Here is a 26,480-nt window from a genome sequence, read left to right as displayed (position 1 = left end):
CTTTTTTTTTTCTCATTAAGGCCTTTTTTTTTTCACATTTGTTAATAATTGAGCCGCATTATTATTATTTTTTTGTCTTCACTTATTTTTTTTTCACATTTGTTACTTTTGCGTCAATTATATTTTTTTGATTATTGGTTTAGCTCAACGAGAAAAGTGGAAAAAGTAAAAGATTATTAACCAAACTAATTTTTTAAAATAAAGACAAAAATAATCCAAAAAAATCTATTCGTTTTGAATTATTTGTGTTTTTAGTGAATTTTTTAAAATATTTTGATTTTAATTTTTAGATTTCGTTCGTAAAAAAAAATCAATAATTTAAAAAAAAAAAGTAAAAAAAAAACAAATACAAAAAAATCTGAATAAAGACAAAAAGAAATGGTCTTCACATAATTATTAGGAAAAATGACGGCCCATGACATGTTTTGATAATTAATACCCACCAAGGATAAGCTAAGAACATTTGTTAATGCTGAAAATATTTTTGGCAGATATTAATTATCAAAGCACGTCATCGGCCGTCATTTTTCCTAATTATTAAGCCAAAACAGCCTAAAATTATTGGGATTGGGAGATGCTGCCAAGCAGAGGTGCTTGGCAGCGGTGCCGAGCGCATCTCGGCCGTCCAAAAGTGTTTTGGATGGCCCGGATGTAAAGGTACCGACGGATTTAAAAAAAAAGAAAAAGAAAAGGAAAAAGATGTTTCGATTCGGGCCGTTGATTCTGAGATGAACGGCCGGATTGGCCGCTCGGCACCCGCTCGGCAGGGGTGCCGCTCGGCAGGGTCCCCGGATCCAAATTATTGTACTACTTTTTTCCGGGCCTAACACTCACCCAAGCCCCGTTAAAATAGTGGGCTAGGCTCGTCACAGCCCTTTCATTTTTCGGGTGGGTGTCAATTACTTCCGCCGTTAACCCGCTCTCTCTCTCTCTCTCTCTCTCCTCTCTCAGCGGGTTTTATGCTTCGCTCGAAATCTGGGTTTTATTTTTTCCTGTTGTTCAGGGAGTTTTGATCGAAGAAGTTGTGTTCTCCTAATGGTAACGGTGGTGTTGTTGGTGGGAGAGGCCTAATGGCAAACGCCGACTCCGATGAACCGGAAAAGAAGAGGCCTCATTTGAACTCTCTCTCCTCCCCCATGGCTCGTCACTCCTCCGCTTCTCCCGATAACAGACCTGTATACCCCTCTCGCTCTCTCTCTCTCTATATATATATATATATATATATATATATATATATATATATATTGATTATCTGTATGGATATTTATGCTCATGTGGAAGTGACATAACTTTGAGTTGTATTGGATATAATTCTATTGATGTTTTAGTTTTGATGCAATTGCAAATCAATTTCTTGCTTGACTTAGCCATGCAATTAGGGTTTCAATGGTGTATCTGTGGATTCTTTTCATTCGTATTCAAATTATGTGCAACTTGGGGGTCTTAACGAACTAGCTAGTGTGATTAGCTTTTTACCACCCGGGGGGGTGGCCAGTGGCAGGGTTTGGGTGGCCAGGGGGTCACGAGTTCGAGTTGTGAGTCATGCTAACGACGCCCACTCGAACTTGGTCCTCCTGCAAAGCCCGGCTGTGTTCCACTAGTCCTTGGCGGGGGTGGTAGTTGCTATGGCTTTTTGGTCCTTCCGGGGCCCGCCGCGGGTCTGGAGGCCCTACGGTCACGCCCAGGGGAGGATTGCTATGCTTGGTCCCCTCCTCCACCCTTTAAGGCATAGCAAAAAAAAGAGAGTATGATTACTGCATTAATGTATTTTTATCCATATGACAAAGTATTAGTCTTTGTTTGCCTCTTATGAAAAAAGGTGCTTTATGGGCTGTCTTATGCACACAAATGGTTACTGGCATTGTAGTTGTGGCCTATGTTTTGTTTTTCTGTCATGGTTGTGCTTGTATGAGTCCTGGAGCTCTACAACCTCATAATTTCAACTATGGTCCTGACTCCTGCTATAGGGTTATGTTCATCCAGAAAATGAACTACAGCCTCTCAACTTTATGTATCGAACATTTCCTTATCTAAGGGCAACCAAGTGCAACACGTCCCACTAGAGCGGGTTTTGGGAAGTGCATGATGTGCAAAAACTTCTCCCACCCCTCTATAGTAAAGGGTTTGTCTCTGTGAATCGGACCTGCAGTAGTGCAGCTACCCAGGACGCTAACAAAAAACCTTTCTGGTGTAGGACCCCTCTAACCTTGCAGTAATTTACTGATTTTCCTTACCATTGGCCAAGCTTTCCCTAGGATAATATGTTAATTTCCATCCTATCAATGGAAATTCTAGGTTTTGTTTAAATACCATAGATTGGTGCCTATATCTTGAGACAAGTAGTTTAGGTTGTTGTCCCCCTTCCTTTTTTCTTGTTTTGGCTTAGATTCATCCTTTTCCGGCCTAGATAGTTGATGCAGTCTTTCAAGCCCTGTCTTCCTCCGTTCCTAGAAATTGGTACAAATGTTTTCCTCCTTAAAATATCACTGTCAGATAGTCGAAAGAAAATGTCAATTTTGAAAGATCACACTTCATATCAGGTTGATGCCGCAGTTCTCCAGTATCAGAATCAGAAACTCGTTCAGCAGCTGGATGTACAAAAGCATGAGTTGCAAGACCTTGAATCCAAAATTAAAGAACTGAAAGACAAGCAAGTGTCTTATGACACTAGGCTGATTACCTTGAACCAACTATGGAATCAGGTTTTTCCCCTGCATGCCCTTTTGATGTCCTTTACCCTAGTTTGATTTGCAATCTCTTATTGTCATTTTTCTAACTATTTCCTTATTCTTTATAGTTGGTTGATGATTTAGTCCTACTTGGAGTACGAGCTGGGGCACCCCAAACTTCTTTACAGACATTGGATCATGTAGACCATTCTCGAGGTTGCTTTATGGATGATTTGTTTGTAGAGTATAAGTTTTCAGTTCGGTTAAGTACTGTTGATGTGTGTGATTTCTTTCACTATTAATCAAACTTATGGATTTTTTTCTCCCCAGGTTTTATTCCATCATGTCATGCAGAGGAAATGTTTCTTTGTAGACTACTAGAAACAGATTCATTTGAAAGCATTGAAAATGATGGATCCCTTCAAAATATTAAAGCAGCCCTTGATAAACGTACTTTATCTACTCGGGAATTAATGAAATTCTTGGAAGATACTATTAATGCTCAGAGACCTATAATTGAGAGCATTGCACTGGCATTGCAGGGAAATCTATCTGCAGAAGGTTAGCAGAAACTGTTAGAGAGAGCACTAGTCTATTCACTGTTTTCCTTATTTCCTGACACTAATTAGGAGATTGGAAAATTGCTGTTAACTGGTTTTGTCACAACTTTGGGCTCTCAGATATTATCATCCAGTTGTCTAAGGTTGATGATTTGATGAAAGAGGAGGCTGTAAATCTGAATGAGGTGATTGGCGTTCTTCAATTGAAGGATAAAGACTACGGTGATGGTATACAAACTTGTATTCATAGCCATGCAGAGGATCAATCTAAGATAAAGCATCTTGCAGGTATCTGAGGCGGTTCATCTAGCTTGTAGTTGCATGTTTAAAGCACAAATTGCTTTAGACCATTTGCCACCGTTGTTTCATTGAATAGAAAGCATAAAAAGGATTGTAACCCTGATACAAAAAAATGTACACCAACAAAAAGGCCCCATTTTTGTGTGTATCAAAAGGCTTTGTGAAATTTAAGAATTGGTTGAGTGAGGAATTACGCTCCCTTGACACCCTGCAAAGTAATACGCTCTCTGCATAAACTCTATCTCTATAAAATGGGTTCTCAAAGCCGTCAAATGTTTCGTTCCATAGACAAGATCCGATCCTGGAAGAAAGAAAGAAAATCAGACTCTCGATAAGAGAGAATTCCTCTTCCAACTATTGAACCCTCTGATCTGAAATCTATGCATCTTTGCAAATCTCAAATGCCATTGTCGGTATATGTCTTTGTGTGTGCACATATTTTCTTTATAACTATTGGGCTACATGCCAACTGATAGTTAGTGAGTATGATAATGAGTTTTATGAGTTGTCTTGTGACCGGATGGGGGATGTTTATAGTTTTTGTATATCCTGAAGGGGAACTGGAAGAAAGCATGGCAGAACTTGAAGATAGTAGAAGAAAGCTAGTTAATCTTAAAATGCAGAAGGATGTGGCATCTGGAGTTCATACTCCGCTTGTAGGCCCCGTAAATGGATGCTTGTCACCTGAAAAACCTGCAGAAAGGACAATACGTGTACGGGAATTGAAAGAATCCATTGAGGAAACAAAGGTGCACTTGTGATTGAGTCTCTCTCTCTCTCTCTCTCTCTCTCTCTCTCTCTCTCTCTCTCTCTTGCATGTGTTTACTTTATTGATGAACGAGTGATGTAGGTACTGGCAGCTGACCGTCTTTCTGAGCTTCAAGATGCTCAGAAGGGCAATCTCGTTCTGTCAAAACAGTTGCAAGATCTTCAGGATGAATTGAAGGATGAGAAACATGTCTACTCATCCCGTCTTTACACTTTACTGAATGATCAGCTCCTACACTGGAATAATCAAGTTGACCGGTATAAAGGGCTGACAGATTCTCTACAGGTTAAGTTGGCTTTGTGTTGTGTTCTTGATTGTACTTTAGGTGCTGATTCTAGCTTAATCCATTTAGAGGTTCAATTACAGGCTGAAAAGTCGTCCATTCTGCGATGGGAGAAGGAATTATATATGAAATTGGAGTCATTAGAGGTTACAAGGAATGCCATTGACAATGGCAAGTCTGGGATAGAAGAGCTGGAGATTCAACTGCAGAAGTGCATTATTGAGAAAAATGAGCTAGAGATTAAAATGGAAGAAGCTGTCCAAGATTCAGGTTAAATTTGTCATTATTCTTGTTCGTTTTGCCCATGGTTTGGATGGTTTGAGAAAAGACATCATACAAGAATTTCTGAGAGGTTTTCTTACTTGCTCTAGGTAGAAAAGACATCAAAGCAGAATTTCATGTAATGGCCACGGCTTTGTCGAAAGAAATGGCAATGATGGAAGCTCAGCTGAATCGGTGGAAGGAAATAGCTCATGAAGCCCTTTCTTTACGGGAAGAGTCCCAGTCACTCAAAGATCTGTTGGTTGAAAAGGTTCTGTTACACAGCAATTGGATATTTTTTCGCAGTTGTCACAAAATTAGATATTCAATGGGAATCTTAATGTATCCTCGGATATTTACCCATTCTTTTTTGCTGGTAGACTAGCGAACAGAAGAACTTGGCGGATAAATGTGCTAAGCAGACAGGAGAGATCAAATCTCTGAAGACACTTGTAAGTGCCTTTACCATAATGTTGATTTGATGCTTCTTACATAGGCATTTCCCAGAACATTAAAATAATGCTGACTTCGATCTTTTTAGTAACTTAAGGATATAAATTGCTGCAGATTGAGAAAATGGAAAAGGAAAAACTGGAGCTGCAAATCCTATTGGACATGCTTGGGCAGCAAATTTATGACAACAGGTAAATCAGTGGGATGCGTAAATCAGGAATTAGGGAACCTACTGAAGCAGCTTCTGTGAATTTAGCCCTTAAAGAAACTGAAATGTATTGCATTGGTTTAACAAAAAAGAAAAGGGCATTCTTGCTGTTATTTTTTTTACTTTGAGAAGTTGTGGTCACTCTATAATCTTTGAAATAGGGTAGATCACCAATTGTCCAAGACTGAATATTAAGCAACCGAACACCCTCCCTAGCGTGCAATTCTGCCTTGCATGTGGAGAGACAAACAAACTACTAAGTTGAGTCAAGCAAATAAACATTCTGCCTTGCACGTGGAGAGACAAACAAACTACTAAGTTGAGTCAAGCAAATAAACATACCATATGGGGAGCAAATGCAACGGAGAGACTTAACTCAAGATTTTCCAAAACAGAACTCTGATACTAAGTTTGAGCACAACCAGCACCAGAAACTTAACCAGTTAGTAAAGGGGTCAAACAGTGCATAGCAAGATTTCCAAATCCAGATAAAAACCCTCGTTCCAAAATTCCCATGGTTTCCTTATTCAGCAGATCAACAGTAGCAGAAGTCTATCAGATTATATGAAGTTCAACAATTTGCATATTAAAAGTTAATTTCACCACCAATTCCAGCATAATTATAATAGCTACATAGTTATACAGCACGGACCAAGACATATAAATATATATTCATTGGATTAGAAAGTACGATTGCCAAAATATCAAGAGAGAGAGAGAGAGAGATCTACTCTTCAAAGACCTAAAGGGAGGAGGCCCCTTATACTTTCTTTTTTGGGCTCTATTGCTATGTACCAGCAGTATTTTATCTGGATTTGGTTCTTACTTTCCGTTACTACCAATTTATCCTTTTTGTTGGTTGAATTGTTAAAATCTAAGTCTTTGACATGTTCTGCACTCTGAAAATTCTTGGCTTGGTCCATTTTAAGTCGCCAATGAAGATGCTCTGAAAAACTGAAGCCTTAGGGTTATGCCATTTTGTTCATAGACTCTGAAATCCTGTTAGATAGGAAATACTATCCAGGCATGTAAGTAAATTGATATGCACTCCAACGGCATGAATGGTTTATGCAGTAACTAGGTCTCAACAGTTGATCAACGTGCATATATAGTTGGCAAGTAAGCCTTATTAGTAACAGGCTTTATGTTCGATGTTATATTCTTTTCTTTTAGTGCAGAAGCCAGGTAGTGCATTTATGTGACAATTTCTGTTGTATATGATGGCACTTTTTTCGTATTAATGATCAGTGTTCTACAAGGCGCTAGGCGCTAGTCAGGCGGCGACCCACCGCCTAGCAATTAATTTTTTAATTTTATTTTAGAGTCCAGACCCTAGGTGGCTGCCTGGCTCCGCCTAGCCTCCTTGAGTGCCTAAACACACCGCCTAGGGGAAAATCGTGGCGGCAACCCGCCGCCTAGCGCCTAGGCCGCCTTTTAGAACACTGTTAATGATGCATATTTACATTCGTCTCTTCGCACAATTAAGTTTTCAACCTTTTGGTTCATAGAGATTTAATGGAAATCAAAGAATCAGAGCACAGAGCTTGCTCGCAAGCTGAGCATCTGAGAAATGCTCTGGATGAACACGGCTTGGAATTGCGAGTGAAAGCTGCTAATGAAGCTGAGGCTGCTTGTCAACAGAGGCTTTCTGCTGCTGAAGCTGAAATAACTGATTTAAGGGCTAAATTGGATGCTTCTGACAGGTTTATTCACAACGCTCCCAAATGCTATGATTTTATTTTCCTTCGAATTCTCCTGGAGCAAGTTCACATTAACATCACTGAATTCTTCTTATCATTATCCTCCTAGGCATGAAAAGTATATTATATAGTCAGCTTTGCCTTGCTTTCCTTTGTAGCAAGATTTTGGAATCAAAGTGGCTTTACACGTCACAAAGCAACTTTATGTGGTTTTGGGGAAATGCATCTGTATTGTTAGCATGGTGGATGAAAAATGAAAAAAGAGACTTCTGCATTTGCCATTGTATCAAGTTTTGAATAAATCCTCGCTTTGTCAGCTTTAGAAATATTCCATCTTTACAAACCCCTCAAGAAATCCCATGCATAATTAACCAGCACTTCAATTGGTTCTTTGTCAACCATACGTTTTCAGAATCTAACAAATAAGGCACAATACTAGATAATGACATGTATAAAAGAAATGACTAACAAATGGTTATTGACACGTATATTTGTGTCTGAATCAATTTTTTTTCTTGATGTACAATTGTCTGCCGGATTTTAGCCTGTAACACATCGTTCTTTTGCCTCTATCCTATATGTTGTAGGTTTATTAATAACGTATGACTTTTGTGGTGTTATCATTACGCTTTTACACAATAAGTGTTTCAGTATTTTTTTAGGGAATTGTTTATAGTAGTAGTTTAATAGATACAAATTTGACCCCTTCTTTTTGGGCCAAGAGTGGATGCTTCGGGGTTCTTTGGAAGCATGGGCACAAACACAATACACGGATAAGGACACACTGTCCCAACTTTTACTTCCAATATTAGACAAGACATGATGGGCTGATACCAAACTTTTCCTTTTTAGCGTTACAAATGCATTAACCCCAAGGGCTTTGGTCAAGTGAGCATGAGACAGCAACCAAAGGGATGTCACAAGGTCGAGTGTCACTAAGGCAACCATTCCAAAGCTTGGGGACACTAGCGGTTTGCCTGCTCGTGTTAACTTGAGGGTCTTGGGATTAGTCGAGGTGCATGCAAGTTAGCTTGGACATCCGGTTATAAAAAGAAAAAAAACGCAATACAAATTCATTTGTAGTTAGTGATATAATTATATCTAAATAATAGGAAATCCTTTTTTCTCATTCAATAGTGAAAAGTGGTGTGAATAGACCCTGATATGTATTTCACAAAGCTGTATTCTTAAATAAATTGGAAATTTAGTGTTTAGAGTTCCTAAAGAAACTCATTGTTAAATTTTACCATTGGCTCCCTGATTCTTCAAACTTGCGTTGTGTCTCATGTATTTAAGGCGATGTTCCATCTAAATGTCCAAGGTTTTCCGGTTCTAAAATTTAAAATGGCGATGAGAAACTTAAGGTTATGCGTTCAACAAGTGTTGGGGAGTTTCCAACGAGTGTCTGTGTCCAACACGTCATGGACACAACACCTTTTTAGACATATCTGTCCTTTGTGGGATGGGATAGGAGATTCTAAGGAGTTGCATAAGGGTGATTCTTGTAGAAGTTTTGTAGGTTTTAAGTATGAATGTTGAGGACCTCAAGGGAAACTTTACTTTGAATTGCTCACTAAGTTCTTTCTTGCTCTAATAGATTCTGAAGCTGTTGTTCAAAACAAACATATCTGCCTTTTGTCACATCTGTGAAAAATTTATAAGTATATTCAATTATTAAATTGAATTCCTTTTTTATTGGTATTCACTTCATCATTTTTTATCAAGTCCATGACAGTGTTGTGCTGTCGTTTAACCTACAGGGATGCTTTAGAGTTGAAGGAGTCTCTTAAAATTAAAGAGGGGGAATCAGAAGCTTATATTTCCGAAATTGAGGTCTGCTGCTTATGTTTAAATTCTTAATAAGAGTGTAATTTTCCTAGTTCAGTGTTGTGTTTTTTTCGGCTCCATAATCTTAAACTCCTAATGACATTACTGTCCGCTCACCGTCATCTTTCCCTTTTCATGCCGGGTTACTTCATTTGCAGACAATTGGTCAAGCTTATGAAGATATGCAGACACAAAACCAACATTTGTTGCAGCAGGTGACTGAAAGGGATGATTATAACATCAAGGTCTGTAGTTGTTACTTGTGGCATTTGCTCAACTTTAATGATTCTCCTTAGCTGATTAACATCTTATCATTTTTCGGTTTAGGATATGTAATTGAATTCCAAGTTCCTAATTTAATGGTGGATTTTGTACTGCAGTTGGTTTCTGAAAGTGTGAAGATAAAGCAAGCACAGAGCTTTCTACTCTCCGAGAAGCAAGCATTAGCAAATCAACTCCAACAGGTTAACTTGACACTTGAATCTCTGAAGCTGAGGATTGCTGACAGCGAGGAGCAGGTAAGGTTTCTAAGTGGCTATGATGCACGGACAATTCGGATACACTACATAGGTTGTTAAATTTATTACTGTTGTCCATCTATCTTTGGTAGTTTTGCCTTCAAATGGTCATCATATAATGTTCATCATATAATGTATTTTCGTGTTTAAGTTAGTGGATTTTTTCTAACCAATCAAAAGAATTAGCTGGGATCTTGTGATTGGTGGAGTAAAATTTGAATATGTTTTTCACGAAAATGCATTCTTCGTTTGTCCAACTAAAGGCGCTATTGAGAAAAATGGACAAACAAATTGGGATGGAGGGAGTATAAGGCTTTATGTTGGACAGTTTAGGGACACAGCTCGGAAATGCGCGTCCGGCTTACAGACACATAATGGCCACATTAGTTGAAAAACTGTTGATTATCATATGGTCACGGCTGAGTTCCAAATTTGCTATAGTTTGCTGATGAGGATTTTGAGTTTTTAAGTAATGTTAGTGAGTTGCTCGAGTGTGTTTACTGAATTTTTGGTCATGCTTCAAAAGTTTGTTTTCATGCTAAACTAGTACTATCCTTATTATTTAAAGTGGTTTATGTATGTTTACTTCATGCCAATTTGTAGGTGAAAGATTTCCATTTTTCATCTCCCTGCCGTGTCCGTATATTTATTTCTGAGAATTGTTGGGTCCCATGTCCTTATTTGTGCTTCTTTGTTGACTGGTTATAAACCAAGTCGGCACTTATCTTCCTCCAACTAAGTTTAGAATTTTGCAGATGAAAGTTTGCATTGCTGAAGCTTTAAAATCAACGTATGAAGATAGGCACCTTGCAGTTAACCTGGAAACTGTGAAGTGGGAATTGGCTGATGCGGAGAAGGAATTGAAGTGGCTGAAATCTGCTGTTTCTTCTTCTGAGAAAGAAAGTGAACAGATACAAAGAAAGATAGATGAAATCCAAATGGAACTAGACAGTGAAAGGTACTAATCAAAATTGGAGTTCTATTATTTTGTGAACTTTTCGATTTGTGCATTTCACGTACATTGGTGTTATAAGATGCAATAGCTGCTGCTTGATAATTTCTCATCACATGGCAATATTTTAGAACCTGTTTTCAGTCCGGGGTGCCTAATGGACCTATTGCAAAATGTGTGCATCTGCTCTCTCTCTTCTTTTTTTTGTGAAAGCCATTTTGCCCTGTGTTAGGCTGCAGCTGTATTGATATGGTGACTCAATAACTTGGGAACAGTAACAATAGTTGCCTCATTCAGGAAACACTTCCTTTTACCACCAAAGGTGGAAGTGGTTCATAAATTGAAGTCATTGTCCATACCCGTTTGGAAATACTCATTTACCTTAATCTTTTTGTGAAACGTGAAGCACTTTGTTGGGCTAGATTCTCTATTAACTAAATTGAGTTGTGGTGAAACCAGAAATGAGAGGAAGAAGCTTGACGATGAACTCATGGAATTGAATAGGAAGATTGCCGAGTTGAGTTCTGAAAGTGGGGAGGCTGCAATACAGAGACTTCAGGATGAAATCAAGGATTGCAAGGCTGTTCTCAAGTGTAGTGTGTGCTTTGATCGACCAAAGGAGGTATGTATGGAACATTAAATTCCTGGCTTGTTCCTCAGAAGAATTTGGGAAAGAAATAATAAATGCTGGGAATGAGAAAGTTTGGTTGGTTTGTTGTTTGATTGGAAATTCTTGAATTTTAGGGTCAGAGTCCAACTTCTAGGCAAAAGATTGGAAAATACCACTGCAGACTGTAACCTGGAAGTTGTTTCCCATGAACTGGAGAATTAAATATTTTAGGAAGAACTGTTGAGTTGCTGGTATTGGGGAGAGTTGTAAAATACAGTCGACTCATGTCCATAACTCTCCAAATACCTGGAAAGTCTTCAAATAAGTTTTTTGCCTGGAAGTATTTTTCTGCAATTCTTTTTCCTTGGAACCTTATTTCCCTACAAAGAAGCAAAGCGGAAGGGTTTGCGGTAAAGTCAAACAGGAAAAAATTGAAGTCGACAATGACGATAAAAGGATAAATTTATCTCGTTTCCTTTCTATTTTCCACTCCCTTTGTATATCCCATAACAAATACATGATTCAAAGAACACAAATGTTGGCAAATTCAATCTAATTGTCTTGTCCAGCTGCTTTAGTCATTCATAACCTGTCCGTGAGCGCCCACATTGTCGCCCATATATTTCTCAGCTTTTTTATGTGTAGTGTGTTTTAATTGATTCAGCTTCTATTTTGTGTATCAGGTTGTAATTGTTAAGTGCTTTCATCTATTTTGTAATCCGTGCATTCAAAGAAACCTAGAGATCCGCCATCGCAAGTGTCCTGGATGTGGGACTGCATTTGGGCAAAGTGACGTCCGGTTTGTAAAGATATGATTGCCTAGGCTTCTCTGTATAATTCTCGATTAGCTTTGCTTTGTAAAGATATGATCAGGAAATAAATTTTCTTTTTTGCTCCATTTGTCTATTGTAAAATGAAGCTATTTCATTTGTGTCTCTTCATCCTCTTTAATTCCACTCTTATCGATGGTATTCCCGTATTGCCAGTATTTTTTGTGGTGAGGACCATAATGTACAGTTACTAAGGCTATATATATCGTTCATGGTGTGGGATCTATTAGTGGAAACGAAAGTGATACAGAGAGAGAAATTTTGCTTCTCTTTGCTATCTGGTTCTTTCTTCTTGGAGCTGTGCTACTTGCACAGACTTTTTTACACATATTGTGCATATACATTTTTGTGGGGCCCATATTGGTCTCACAAAGATGATCTGAACCGTGCATCTTTTTTAAACTAATTTTTTGAGTGTTTCTGGAAAAAAAATCAGATCAAACGAATATTAGAAAGGACTTTTTTCAAAATCGTAGGGTGAAACAGAATAATTCACCTTATGATTTTTGAAAAAGCTCTTATCGATATCTGTTAGAGCTAATTTTTGTTTGGAACCTTCAAATAAATATTTTAAGAAAGATGAAGGGTTCGGATCATCTTTGTGAGAGTCGAGATGAGCCTCAAAAAAATGTATGTGCATGATCTGTGTTGAAAGGTCTTTCAGCTACGTAAATCCTTAACTCAAGCATATCTGATTGACAATTGAAATTAGGAAGCTGCAGAACAATGGTCAATATTCTATACCTCTTCTGTTTTGTTAGTCCATCTTTCTAATTTGAGATGTCCCAAAAAATTGTCCACCCTGAAAATGCAGAAATGTATGTTATGTTTGAAAGAATAGAGAGGAATTGTGGGGTAGTGTAAGAAACAATGTTTCTCCAAATAGTTGGTGGTACAACCACAAGAGGTTAGCCGAGTGCTCATGGCGTAGGAATTTGTTTACTCGGGGTTCACAGAACATCTCTCTTCCCAAGAGGTTGGCGAGGGATGCATGCCCGTTGCCGATGGTATCACCGTGTTATGAGATTGTTTAGTAGCGGTTAGTTTTACTCTACTGATGACGATGTTGCAAAAGTAATTCAACCTAGTACAAGAGGATTGATTCAATAATGAAACCCACAGGCAGCCCAAGCAACCGAGAAGCAAAGTTCGTGTAATCCTTCAATAACGGATCTCCATTGGCAAACACGCACCGCCCAAGAGGTTGGCTTATTACTTTATCATTACCTTACCTCAGAAATCTCAGGACTTTGTTCCCTCTTAAGATCTTAAAATTTGAAACTTCTCACGTTTATTACCTCATTTGGAATCGGTCCATATAGAACTTTGCTCTGGCTTCAATTGAGACCCTCGCAAATGCGCTGTAGGATTGGTTTCCCGAGATTAGTCGAGATGTGTGTAAGCTAATCCGGACACATGAGATAAAAAAGAAAAAAAGGGTTGGTGGTACATTAATTGACATATTTGCATGTGAGAAAATCATGTTGCACTAGTCAAAAATCAAATTTTGTACGCAACAAAACTCTACAAGAGAGAAATGACTTGTAGTCATAATATTTGAATGTGACTTTTCAAAAAAGTTGAATGTGAGACACAACAATATTACAAAACCAAAAACGATATGGTTGCACTATTGCAAGAGAGGGACCGATAATAAGTGTATTTGGTGGTATAGTAATTAATACAGCGTGTTCTTTGGTTTTTCTTTTTTCCGACAGAATAGGATGTCCGGTCCAGCTTACACGTACCTTAACTAATATCCTCCATGGTCTAATCAAAGGCGGGTCATCCACACAAGGATTAAAAAATTCACGAAAAATTACTCTCTTGCGGCCTAACCCCAAGAGTCGAATCCTAATTAATTGTGTGAAGAACAAATCTACCAACCAACCGGACTAGACTAGTGTTCATTGTCTTAGTGGTAGTAAATCATAGTAAAAAGTATTTTACTTGGGTAGATCCACCGACTTTCACTTTTGACCCGTTAAATGAATCTGTTCCCTTGTCATATTTTATCCACAGCCAAAAACGACTTCTAAAAAGAGAAAACCAAAAGCGACAATTCTTCGAGTAAAGCGTATATTTATTGTCTTGCCCCTTCTAAGATGTCTATATTCGCCAATGAGCTCCTAGCTCAGTTGGCATCACGGCCTTCTTCAGCGGAGGCCTAGGTTCGAGCCTCATGAGAGGCTGTTGATTGGGATTCAAGGTTATGGACAACCTCTGATTCTTTGTGGATTAACTTACTAACTCTCTGCTAACCCCACTAATGTATACAATATTGGCCCAAAAAAATGTCTATATTCAACTGAATTGCCAGAATAAACAAGGCATGTGTGTAGGAATAGAAGAAAAGGATAAATTGGAGAGAATTTTCCTCAATGTATAGGCGTAAATGCGAAAACCAAAAACCATAAAGTATGGAGAAAACTATAGGGAACTGATTTCCGATAAATGGTTGGTTAATTCAAACTTCCTTCATATTTATTATTTGCAAGATATATCTTTCGATGCCAAGATAATACTACCACTTTAAGGATTTTTTGACAACCTACAAGAGCAATGGTTTAAAAACGGTGATTGCATTCTCTATTTAATATTTGGCGTAACTTTACCAGTGGACATGTGGAGATATTCGAACTCCTGGACCATTGATGTCGTGATTGTGGTCACTTGATTTACAACTATTACTTCAATCTAGTAAAAAGTGGCGGTAGAGTAATTTTGGTGGTGATTTGATAAATCACTAAGGAGTTTGATCCTTGGTGGTTATCTGACCATCATCAATCCTACTCTGCAAATTTTGAACACTTTTTATCGATATCTAGAGGAGAAGTTAAGTGCGCTCGATTGTTTAATTAAGGTGGTTTTTGAGACATGATACTTAACACTTTTTATTTCTTTTTTCCGATTCTGTCGTCTCAGTGTAGGTGGATATGTGGTAAAGTGAACTTCATCCAATGTGGCAGGTGTGTTAGGTAAAATGCCACTGGGAAGCTAAAGTAGTACTACGGAGGTGTTTGAGAGCCTGTTTTTTGATTTTTGATTTTGAACTTTTTGGCTTTTTTGGTCAGAATGTAGTTTGAATCTGATAGAATGTTTGAAAGCCTATTTTTTGGTTTTTCATTTTCAGCTTTTTGCTTTTTTGACTTTTTGGATTATGGCCAGAATGTATTTTGAATCTAGTAGCGTTTGGATGAATATGTGCAAAATTTATTTTGTATTATGAGTAGTGTTTGAGATATATATGATGAATATGAATTATGGGTTGATTTTTTACCATATTGCCCTTGGTTCTTTATTATTATTTAAAATTATTATAAATAATTTTTTTTACTAATTTAAATTTAAATTTATATATTTATTGGGAACTAAAATTTTCCAGTTTGAATTTTTTATTTGGTAATTCAAAATAATTAAATATTACCATGTAAGTAGTTTCATAGAAATAAGAGAACGATTAAGTTGAGGAATCACCAAAATAATAATAAAATTAACAAAAAAAAAAGCATACAAACTTTATTATTAGGAAACAATTAGAAGTACCGATTGAAGGGGAAAAAAACACATGTACACTGTATACTACCGCTAGTTCCAACACATGAGTGTGGGTATTTTCGTAATCTAATTGAAAATTGGATAATCCAATAATGCAAAAAACTCCTCTGGACCAGTTTTTAACTTCTCCTCTCCTTAGGCAAAATGAGCAAACTCATTCTGCCAAACCTCATTTTGAAATGAGGTGCCAAACACCAAAAACAGCAAAACCCAGAAATGAGAAGTAGGTACTCAAAATGTGTTTTCCAAAATACATTTACAAAATGAGCTACCAAACACTGATAATGTAAAAAGGCAAAAAATGAGAATGGGAAAAAAAGTCACCAAACAGGCAAACACCCCTTGGAGGATTGGACCAAATTGAATAGAATCAACTACATTCAAGAACCAAATTGGTCAAAAAAAAAAATTAAAGAACCCGATTGAAGATCCACAAATACCTGGCGCAATTATCCTCGAATCAAATATACAACCAAACTATCCCTTCCAAAAATAGGACAACAAAGTCCTTCCCAATTTCCAACTTCCAAGAAATTGCCTCTTCCCTCTTTCAAAGTTTCAAAAGACAAAGTGACAAACACCTCTCTCTCTCTCTCTCTCTCTCTCTCTCTCTCTCATAATTTATTTGTTCGGTCAGCTCGCACCTTACATAATTTGAACAACAAATTTCACCGTACATTTGTAAAAATTTAAATAAAATAATAACAGATCCTCGTATAAAATTATTCAAAAAAATGTCCAATATAAACTGATTCCAAACGAATTGATTTCATTTCAAACCCAAGAACACAAATCCTATAATCAAATCTTAAAATTATAGGCCTTGATCACTGTGCCGACCCGGTTTGTACCCTTGCTCTCTTCAAAGTCCCCCATTTCCTCCTCCTCCTCCTCCTCCTCTCTCTCTCTCTCTCTCTCTCTCTCTCTCTCTCCAAAGTCTAAACCGTCCATCAACAGGCATGTCGATCAATCCAAAACCAAAACCCCCCCACCTCTTCTCTCTCCTCGTCCTCTTCTCTCTCCACATCCTCTCCCTCTCCGCCTCCGACGCCCCAACCGTCTACGAGCTCCTCCCCAAATACGGCCTCCCGAGCGGCCTCCTCCCCGACTCCGTCAAATCCTACTCTCTCTCCTCCGACGACGGAACCTTCGTCGTCGAGCTCGACAAACCCTGTTACATCCAATTCGATTATCTGGTCTACTACGACAAGAAAATCACTGGGAAGCTCAAGTACGGCTCGATCACCGACCTCAAGGGTATTCAGGTCCAAAGGCTGTTCATTTGGTTCGACGTAGACGAAATCAAGGTCGATTTGCCCCCTTCTGACAGCATATATTTTCTGGTTGGGTTTATTAATAAGAAACTCGATGTGGATCAGTTCAAGACCGTCCGTTCTTGTGGGGCCAAAAAGAACAAGGCTTCGGTTCCCTGTGGCCGATTGTGGAAGCGGGTCATTGAGGTATCGATTGGTCTTTAATTTTTGATAGTTTTGATTGGTTTTGTGCATAATGTACTTGAGTTTGTGTGGGTTGATTGGATACTACTATTTATGAGCCTTATGTTCTTGTGTGGACATAAAATTGGAGATTAACAAGCCCTTTGGATTGTGAAGTAGGGTGGGAAAAGAAAAGGAAAGGAATGACAATTCCATTACTTGTTTGGATAACTAAAAGTGGTGTGAAATGAAGGTATCGGTTATTGAGGTATTGATTGATCTTGAGTCATAGCTCTTGTTGTCGTAGTTTTTTACTTTTTTTAATTGTGATTGTTGAGATATAGCTAAACCAACAAATACACAATTACAAACAATCAAGAAAAAGAAACAAAAAATGCAAGAACATAGATTTTTACGTGGTTCCCAACTGGTTTTTATTATGTATCATTGAAGAAATGGGTACCGGTTAAATCAGCTGCGTATAGCCATAACCAAGGATTTACATTACAGTAGTACCCCGAATATTCAGCGAAGCGGGACACAAATTGAATTAGTCTTCACAAGCCCAACATTGATTGGTTTTGTGCTTTATGTAAATGTGTTTATTTGGCTTGAATTACTATTTGTGAGCCTTGTGTTCTTGTGTGGATATGAAAATGAAAATTGAAGATCAACTAGCACTTTGGATTGTGAAAAAGAGAGAGCGGAAAGGATTTGTGGTTTCTCACCGAATCTAACAAGAAAATGGGCCGATAAAAACCTGTCTTTTGTATTCATTTCCCACATCTTTTAGTTGTACGATTAAGTTAGAGGATTTTCCTTTCTTTTGTTTTCACATCCATTTATAACAGTTCGAAGGAGCTCTAAAGGAGCCATCCGACAATTGGGGACCAACATTAAGGCCGTGTTTGTATACAGATTGGTTGAGGGATTTCATAAGGATTGTAGAGGATTTATGTGGGGAAAGGAAGAGTAAAAAGGAAATGTAATAAGATATGGTGGATTGAGGACACGAAATGTATTTTGTGGGTTCCTTATTATTCATTCCCTCGACAAATTTATGATCAAACAAAGCCGAAGCATGGACCAAGTAAGATTTAGGAATCAACCAGTGATAGGAATTAGAAATTTTGGATCGGGGAAGGACGCGTTCCTTTATCGTACGCTATAGCACTCTGGACCTTGAGATATTACCATAATTTAGACTCCATATTAGCATCTATGTTATTCTCATTTACGCATAGCTTTTCCAGAAATCTGCATTCCCCCTTCTTGCCAGCTATACAGACATCGCTTCTTTGTTTCTATACTTCAGAGTTAGAGCTGTGTGCATTCTGGTCATGAGATAGAGGCTAAATTTTGGGGACATTGCCTCTAAGGTCTGTTCTTTTCGTTCTCTAGGTTCTAGGCTTGAAACCTGCATCTGGAAGGGGGAAATTGGTGTTGTTCTAGAATAAAAGTTCTTTGTTGAATGAGCATACATGAAATGCTTAGGGTTGGCAACGTGGTGTAGCTAGGCCTGAGGAGCTTATGCAGAGACCTGCAGTGTCAGTTACTGTAATTTTATGGCTTTTTTTGCTGCTTAGATAGAATGTCAGCTTTCTGTGGATTGTCAGCATGTGGCCTAAATGCTTAACAAGAGTATAGGTGAATGAAACCCTAAATGCGGTGTCTTGTGGTAGCCTTACCTGGTCTAAGCACCTGGAACATGTTTGTATGTGCGGATTTCCTTTGACAAAGATAAAGCATTCGTGAAATCTCACGGATAGTTAGGAACTCCTAACTTGGAGGGAAGAAAAAGACACAAGACGCTGTCGAGGAGCTTTTAGAGTTGTTTTGATTGTGAAAGACTGAAAGTTAGCAGAAATGGGTCAAGGATGGAAAAGGGGGTAGTGTAAGGTGAAGTGGAAAGTGGAACACATGCAACATGTTTTAAGGACTGTGAACGGGATGCTGTAAGTATTTGATACTATTTTGTGAGAGGTTTTCTGGAGAAAGGATTGGATTAAAACCCATTTTGCTATAAGTATTTGGAGTGACTAGTTGATCTCAATTATCCAGTTTTTTTTTTATCCAGTGTTATTTCAAGGAAATCCCCTATCTTGTTAATATCAATTGTTCAGTGTATATTTAGACTCTATGTATGATTGATTGTCTTTGTCTAGTTAAAAAGGACAGCTTACAGTTCACAGTTGAACATACATATGCCCTAAGGTTTAGTAGAACTGGTTTAGTTTAGTCCCTTTTATATTGGTCAGATTGAAGAGCAGTTTATTGCCCATAACTTCATGATGGCTAAGGTTCGGGTGATGAAGTGGCTATATGTTGCTCTCAAGTGCTTATTATGTCATTATTCCTTGATTAGCACGCAGGTGGTATCGAACTCCAGACTAAAGGCCCTGAGGCCTCTGCATAGGTTATTACTACTTCTTACCTTTGTCAAGTAGGTCGTTAAAATTCCTTTCTCCTCTTGATTGAAATGAACTCAACCCTGCTCTTAAATGCTTAGATCTTTATATTGCTTATCACCGATAGCAGAAACGGGTCACAAAGTAGCTCTATCTTCAGATATGGTTTTATTCATTTGAGCAAAATGGACTTGGTTAACCTTTTCTCTAACTAGCATACTTGGGTTTAGGAAACTACACCAGTGATTATAGGTACCCTCCCCCTTCTCATCACTGGTTTCCAGTTTGTTGTGTTTTTTATGTACATTTTTAATAACATAATGTCATTATATCTATTCCACACAAGAAATCGTCTAAATGTATTCTCATGACATCATTTTATGTCTTCCTTCTCTTCGTATTTCCCACGTGTCATTTCTCTAACTTATGATGTTCATGCTTTGAAATATCGTCTTGTGGCGTCTAATGTTTTTCTTCTCTTGCTTATGTTAGTATTTCTTTTTGTTAATTTGCAGCTTCCCACTCCAGTCAATGACGTTGAGATGCTACTTACGGACTAGACAAGAAGAAACGCCTCTGTTAATTATGACAAAATAGTTGTAATTGGAGGTATCATCGGACCTTGTAGTGTGTATTTCAAAATGCAGCTGGAAGAGGGGTGATCTGAAGAAATTATGTGTGTAATATTTGTACATATCATGTTATCAAGTTTCGGTTCTTGATGTACCAGTTTCTTTAACGAATCAGGTTTAAAGAAACAATTTATGCTAGTAATATGGAATATATATGTTCTCTTCTTCTTCTTTGGGCTTTGATTCGAAAATATGAGCACTATAAATGATATGCTACATATTTAGCATTGGACATTAGGTAAAACATGTAGAGGGAACCCACCGGAGCCGTAGCGAAAGCAGTCTTCATAGGGCAATTGCCACTGCTTATGGACCCGAACCCGGGTGATCTATGCATGATTAGGATGAAGCTTGGGTGGAAACTAAGTGGAAAGCAGTCTTCATAGGGCAATTGTTGCTGCTTATGGACCCGAACCTGGGTGATCTATGGATCACCAGGATGAAGCTTGGGTAGAAACTAAGTAGAGGTCCGAACCGATTGATCATATCAAGGGTCAGTGAAGGGAGATGGCAGGGGACAAAGAAGTGGTGGTGGTAATTAACAGTTGCAAGCATGTTCGTTTATAGAGCATTAAAATTATTAAAATTAAGCACAGGTCTTTACAAAACATGTGGACATTTGTTTGAAAGGATGTTTGTTTATGAGATGATGTTGGCATGATGTTCATGGGTATGTTGGTACGGATAAGATGATGTTTTATATATGGAAAAGCTATTATTTTTATGTTTAAAATCGAGGGTGTGACAGTTTCATTCTGTTTTGGACTCCTATTTTAGCGCCTCCCAATTGACTGATGTCAAAAAGGCTAATTTTGTATTAATTTACTCTCAAAAAGATGGAATCCCTTATCAAGTTATTTTGATAAAAACATGCAATAATTATGTTCCCTTATCAAGTTGGAATCCCAAAAGTTGACTTAAAAATTGGAATGGAGGGAGTAATGAAACTTTACTCCTACTCTCGATGTTCCAAATTATTTTTAATTCTATAGAGGTTATTTTCCAATGTATTTCTCTGCTATGTTTTTTTTTTATCAACAAAAATATCAAAAAAAAAATGAAATCAATACAATAAAAAAAAAGAGCAGCATTGAGAGTCACGTAGAGTGCAGAATACCATCCTCCTCCTCCTCCTCGCATATTCTCAACCTACCTCTTGCTTCTTGTTGCTATGTTGGTGTACTCTTTTGTTATCTCTCTCTCTCTCTCTCTCTCTCTCTCTCTCCTTTAAATAAATGGAGGAGGCCGTGCTGATATTGTGGACTTGAAGAAGAGTATAGAGGTCAACTTGCTCGAGAATGGTGGGCAAGAGGTGGCATATCAAGTAGCTAGGTGTAGCTCCTCTTCGGCAGCTATGGTAGAAATCAGGGTTGGTTTGTTAGTGCTGGAATGGGCCTTTGGTCAAGGGTTGCGGGAGATTTGCATTCTTACTGATTGTGCAGTTTCTGTGCAGGGGCTTCTCAATCCTACAGAGGCAGAGTTTAGCTTGCAAACAGCTCTTATGGATTTTTGTTCCTTATGTACTCGTTTTAATGTAGTTAAAGTTGTTAAGGTGGATAGGCAAGTGGTGCAGGCTGCTCATGTGAAAGCAAGGGCAGTTTTGTTGAACTTGTAATATTGCGTTTTATTATAATGCATTGAGCTTGTTCGTAAAAAAAAAAAAAAAACTTGCTCGAGAATAAGGGACTTGTTTTATGACCCCCAATAGTGGTAGGGTAGTGATTCTTGGCTCACTCCCACAGGGTTTGGGTTGTCAAGAGGTCACGTGTTTGAGTTGTACTAACGACGCCATTTTGAACTTAGTTCTTCTGCGAAGCCTGGCTGTGGTCCAATAGTTCTTGGTGGGATGGTAGTTATTATGGCTCTTTTATTCCTTCTGAGGCCCTTGTGGATTTGGAATTTCTATGATCACGTCCAAAAAAGTTGTTATGCTTGGTCATGCCTGGTCGCTCCGTCCCCCACTTTTTTTGCTTAGCAAAAAGAAAAAGTACTACTACTTGTTTTCTGCAACAAATGTAAAACTGTGTAAAACTCTGAGATAGGGATTGTTATTTTTTACAGCTGTCTATTATCTTTTCTGTAGATACTGAATTCGTCTCTGGGTATGACATTTTTTTTGGAACATGATAGAAATGCATAGATAAATGATAACAGTTTACAAAGTACAACATAAAAAAGGAGCTAAGTAAACAAAAAGTGATGGCCAGTAGTCGCTCCGGTCCAAAAAGCAATTCTCCGTGCAGCTGGAGTTGTGGAGGGGGACAACAACGCCCTTTTAGCTAGACGGTGGGCTTGGTGCACGTTTTTGCGATCAACTTTGGATATCCTGAAAAAAGCTAGCTTCGATAGTTCTTGCCGAAAGTTGTGCAACAAAAAGGTATCCGCGTAATGATGTTCAGACTGGCCTGCTAGCTGCAAAATGGCATTTGAACAATCAGAATAGAGGAAGACAACTTTAAAATTGTTGTGCAGTGCCCATGTGATGGCCAGTGACATGGCCATGAGTTCTGTTTGTAGAGGGGTCGAGCTGCAACAAGAAACAGAGCCCTGTTAATACGACTTCTATCGATGACTACAGACATCTATTAATCAAATGAATGCAGTTTTATAGTACTTGTTATCAACAAGCTTTTTCCCATCTAATAACCACGCATACGAACACTCATTGTGTGACGTAGATTGTCACTCAACACCACCAAGGCAATTTCACGCCCCACCTCGTGTACTCACATACGACCGAATCTTGGTGAAATTTTTGGGTGCAATTAGTAAACACGCTATATAATGAAGTCACAGTTATGAGAAATTTTTGGGTGCAAGCGGGCACCACGTGCTGCCAGAACAATGTATCCGGACAATTCATTTCGGTTTTAGATGATATGGATTTGGAGAGAGAAAGTGGTGGGATGAGAAGAAAGAAATTTTTTCAATCTAGTTTCAATACACTTTTGGACGGCCCGGATAAAGTGCTCGAACAACACGTGGGCACAACCACGTGGTATGCAACCGGCACCCAAAATTTCTCCACAGTTACATCCTAATAATTCAATCAGGAGCAACAAAAACGCAGCTTTAAAATCACCTCTCTCACCTTTTACGCCAAGCATCTGCCCAGTAGTTGACTCTCTCTCTCTCTCTCTCTCTCTCTCTCTCTCTCAACCTCACATGGCGTTTCTCCACCGGAACCCCCTCACCACCCCTTCAACCTCCCTCTGCCTCTTCTCTCTCCTCTTCCTCTCCAACACCCACCTCCTCTCTCTCTCCACCACCACAACCACCGCAGACATCCACGACCTCCTCCTCCAATACGGCTTCCCAAGAGGCCTCATCCCCGACGCCGTCAAATCCTACTCTATCTCCTCCGACGGATCCTTCGCCGTCAACCTCGACCGGTCCTGCTACGTCCACTTCGACGACGAGCTCGTCTACTACGACAAGGTGGTCAAGGGGAAGATGAGTTACGGGTCGGTCTCCGACGTGTCGGGTATCCAGGCCAAGAAGCTCTTCTTGTGGGTCCCTGTCACGGGTATGACCGCGGATTCGGATGCGGGTATGATTGAATTCCACGTCGGAGCTTTGTCCGAGAAACTGCCGGCCAAGCAATTTGAGTCCATTCCCAGTTGTAAGAACAAGGGGGCGCGAGAGTCTCTTGTTGAGTCAATCTGAGGTAATTTTTTGCTTTTGTGTATATCAAGGTAAAAAATTGAATCTTTTGTCTGTATGGAAGTATAAAATGAACCACTGAAGCCCAAGGGGTAATCCAGTTAGTTGGTGTGGGTAATTGGTGGGTTTCTCTCCACACAATTAATCAGGGTTATATTTTTGGGTTTAGGTCTCAAGAAAGTAATTCTGACTGAATTCCCTAGTCCTGACGGCCTTTGACCGGATCAGGCAGGGATTTGTTAAACCGTGTGTAAGTTGACTCAAACACCCTGATTGTCGAAGGAAAAACTGATAATAATTAAAGAAAAATGAATCATTGTGCATATGTTCTGTGAATTGCCAATTTCTTGTGCTTTCTTTGGTTGGTCTTTTTTGCTTTGTGGGATGTCCAGGTAATTTTGCTTTTGTGTATATGAAGGTAGAAAATGAATATTTGTGCCTATGGAATCAAACTACTCAAATTCGGGCTCGTGTTGACTTGTTAAAAGCTCATGCGACACTTATTTGTTCTTCAATATTTTTTGAAGCTTGTTAAATTTTCGAAGAAGCTAATACTTAGGTCGCTCGGGTTATCATCTACTGCAAATTGGCACGTGATTAGCCCGATTAAAGTTCGTTTGAGTCCATTCCCAAGTGTAAGAACAAGGGGGTCTCTTGTTGAGTCAATCTGAGGTAATTTTGCTTTTGTGTATATGAATGTAAAAAATGAATCATTGTCTGTATGAATGTTTAAAAGGAATCACTGAAGCCCCAAGGCGTAGTCCGGTTAATTGGTGGGTTTGCTCCTCACACAATTGGCCAGAGTCCTATTCCCGATGTGGATGGCCTACCTTTGGCCGGACCGGGCCCGAACACTCCTGATCCCCTGGTCGTTGAACTAAAGAAAATAATTAAAGAAAAATGAATCATTGTGCATGTGTTCTGTGAATCACCAAATTTCTTGTGCTGCCTTTGGTTGGCCTTTTTGGCTTTAGGGATTTTACAGATGACAACTTTCTGCTTGGTTGATTGATGAATTTAGAATTATGTTTCATGCCTTTTCTTATCGCACCAATGGTACTTCCTCCTCAAGATTACATGCTTTGAGGGCACGTCCTTTGTTTGAGAGGAATAATAGTGAAGGGCCATGGAATATCTTACCTTATGTATTCTATTGGATTAATTTTGATGATTGATGAGAGTAGTACTGATACTTTATCGCATAGTGTTGTATATCCCACACTTTAGAAGATTCTATATGATGCAGATTAATCCTGACGGTAAGAATTTTACCTTACGGTCCTGACCACCAAACCGTGCAGATTCTATATGTAGCCCTTTTTGATGTGTAGTCCGATCTAATATCCACTAACTCATGTCTGGTCAAACAAATGGCGCCTCAATTTAACTATTTGTCAAACCAAATGAAAGTACGAATTGTGCTTTATAATCCAATCAAAGGTAACAAATCAATATTGATTTTCACAACAGCATTAGGTCAATCCTGGCCTTCTCCCACCTCGCATTTTCATGTAATAATAAATCTATGTCGCTTTTCTTAACTGTTGCATCCACTGCTCTGTTAGGTGTGACCATGTGACTGAATCACCTTAGCCTACCTTTTCTAACTTCTCCTTAATTGTTGCTACCGTTTCGCTTTTCTGACTGTTGCATGTGCTGGTCTGTTAGATATGGTCGAAACACCATAGGCTTATTTTCTTGTGACTTACCTTTAATTAGTGCTACCTCTAACAAATCATGAACATTTTCGTTCTAATCCCATCTCTCCTAGTCTTAGTTAGGAGTGTTAAGTGCCGTCTAACTTGAGGCCAGAGTTTTGGGTTAGGAGGGGGCAAAGAGAGAGCCAACAGAACTGAGACAGAAGTAGACTGGAGAAACTAACGAGGGAAATAGCAGGATGGACTTAAAGTTTAGGGCTAGAATCAGCTACTGGTTTGCATAATTCACCTTTCGCAGTTTCTCAACACTGCCGAGAACTATCCCATAGTGTACAAACTTTAAATTATTGGACCGTGGTTGCAAGCTCTCATCATCTATGAAGCTTGAATACAGATACGGATGAGAATATGAGGTGATATGATGAGAATATGAGGTGATATGGACACGTTTTCATGTAATCTTCAAGATATCTAGTTCAGTAATTCTGGGCGCCATTTTTGTGTTCAAAAGTTTCGAAAGAGCTCATTCCATCTAAAAAAACTGAGCAATTTTTGTTCATTGCATTTGCTCTCTGACCCCAAATTGTCAATGATTTTTCAAAATTGATTTGAAATAGTTTCCTAAATTGACCGATGTTCCTTAATCTCTTTGCAGGTGCAGATAAAGCTTTCGACTCCATGCCGTGCATTTTCCCCTTGGAGCAATCCAATTTCATCAACTTATGGGAAGGCCAAGCGCATGACTTCGTATAACCTGTTACTGTACAACATGTTTTAATAGACCCCATAAACATTTCATCAAATAAAATCCGGTCAGTGTAAATTTCCTTCAGTCTTGGTCACAAACTTCTTGTTCAATTGCAAAATACAGCAGCAATGCCTTGGTTTGGTGTCAATTTCCCTCAAATCTATCATGTGATTCAAGTATACCCTTTAACTTCTATTTCTGTCTTCCGATGATGTAGAGAGGTTGTTCCTGTGTTTAAATCGAATCGCTGATGGATCGATCATGGCAGAGAAACTACCTCTCCGCCAAGGCGCTACAATAAGTTCTGATGAATTTTCTCAATAGACACTTTTCGCTGACATAGCTTTTACAGTGGAAATTCATCTGGAATTGTGTTAAAAATGCTGTGTTTATTTGACATTTTTTAAATTACGATGGGCTTTGACGCGGTAATTTCA

General features: G+C 38.7%; 3 protein-coding genes across 3 annotated transcripts; all 3 read left to right on the top strand.

The window, feature by feature from the left end:
• The first annotated feature begins 879 nt into the window (after window positions 1-879).
• On the top strand, window positions 880-12,166 carry LOC131322471 (E3 ubiquitin-protein ligase BRE1-like 2). Its single transcript, XM_058353802.1, has 18 exons — window positions 880-1,175; window positions 2,541-2,702; window positions 2,798-2,885; window positions 3,000-3,230; window positions 3,350-3,517; window positions 4,085-4,278; window positions 4,380-4,583; window positions 4,665-4,851; window positions 4,953-5,113; window positions 5,223-5,294; window positions 5,410-5,486; window positions 7,012-7,206; window positions 8,964-9,036; window positions 9,189-9,275; window positions 9,411-9,548; window positions 10,304-10,506; window positions 10,960-11,122; window positions 11,794-12,166. The coding sequence occupies exons 1-18, from the start codon at window positions 1,071-1,073 to the stop codon at window positions 11,923-11,925; spliced, it is 2,640 nt and encodes an 879-aa protein (XP_058209785.1). The 5' UTR covers window positions 880-1,070; the 3' UTR covers window positions 11,926-12,166.
• Window positions 12,167-16,034: 3,868 nt separating this feature from the next.
• Window positions 16,035-20,144, top strand: LOC131332960 (uncharacterized). The gene is made up of 2 exons (XM_058367267.1): window positions 16,035-16,958; window positions 19,858-20,144. Exons 1-2 carry the CDS (start codon window positions 16,458-16,460, stop codon window positions 19,900-19,902), a joined length of 546 nt encoding a protein of 181 aa, XP_058223250.1. The 5' UTR covers window positions 16,035-16,457; the 3' UTR covers window positions 19,903-20,144.
• Window positions 20,145-23,060: 2,916 nt separating this feature from the next.
• Window positions 23,061-26,191, top strand: LOC131317383 (uncharacterized). Its single transcript, XM_058346940.1, has 2 exons — window positions 23,061-23,657; window positions 25,963-26,191. Exon 1 carries the CDS (start codon window positions 23,140-23,142, stop codon window positions 23,638-23,640), a length of 501 nt encoding a protein of 166 aa, XP_058202923.1. The 5' UTR covers window positions 23,061-23,139; the 3' UTR covers window positions 23,641-23,657; window positions 25,963-26,191.
• Window positions 26,192-26,480: the final 289 nt, after the last annotated feature.

Source organism: Rhododendron vialii, chromosome 1a (genome assembly GCF_030253575.1).
Source record: "Rhododendron vialii isolate Sample 1 chromosome 1a, ASM3025357v1".
Lineage (NCBI taxonomy): Eukaryota > Viridiplantae > Streptophyta > Magnoliopsida > Ericales > Ericaceae > Rhododendron > Rhododendron vialii.
Note: the sequence above shows the minus strand (reverse complement) of the source record. Positions and strands in the feature narration are given on the sequence as shown.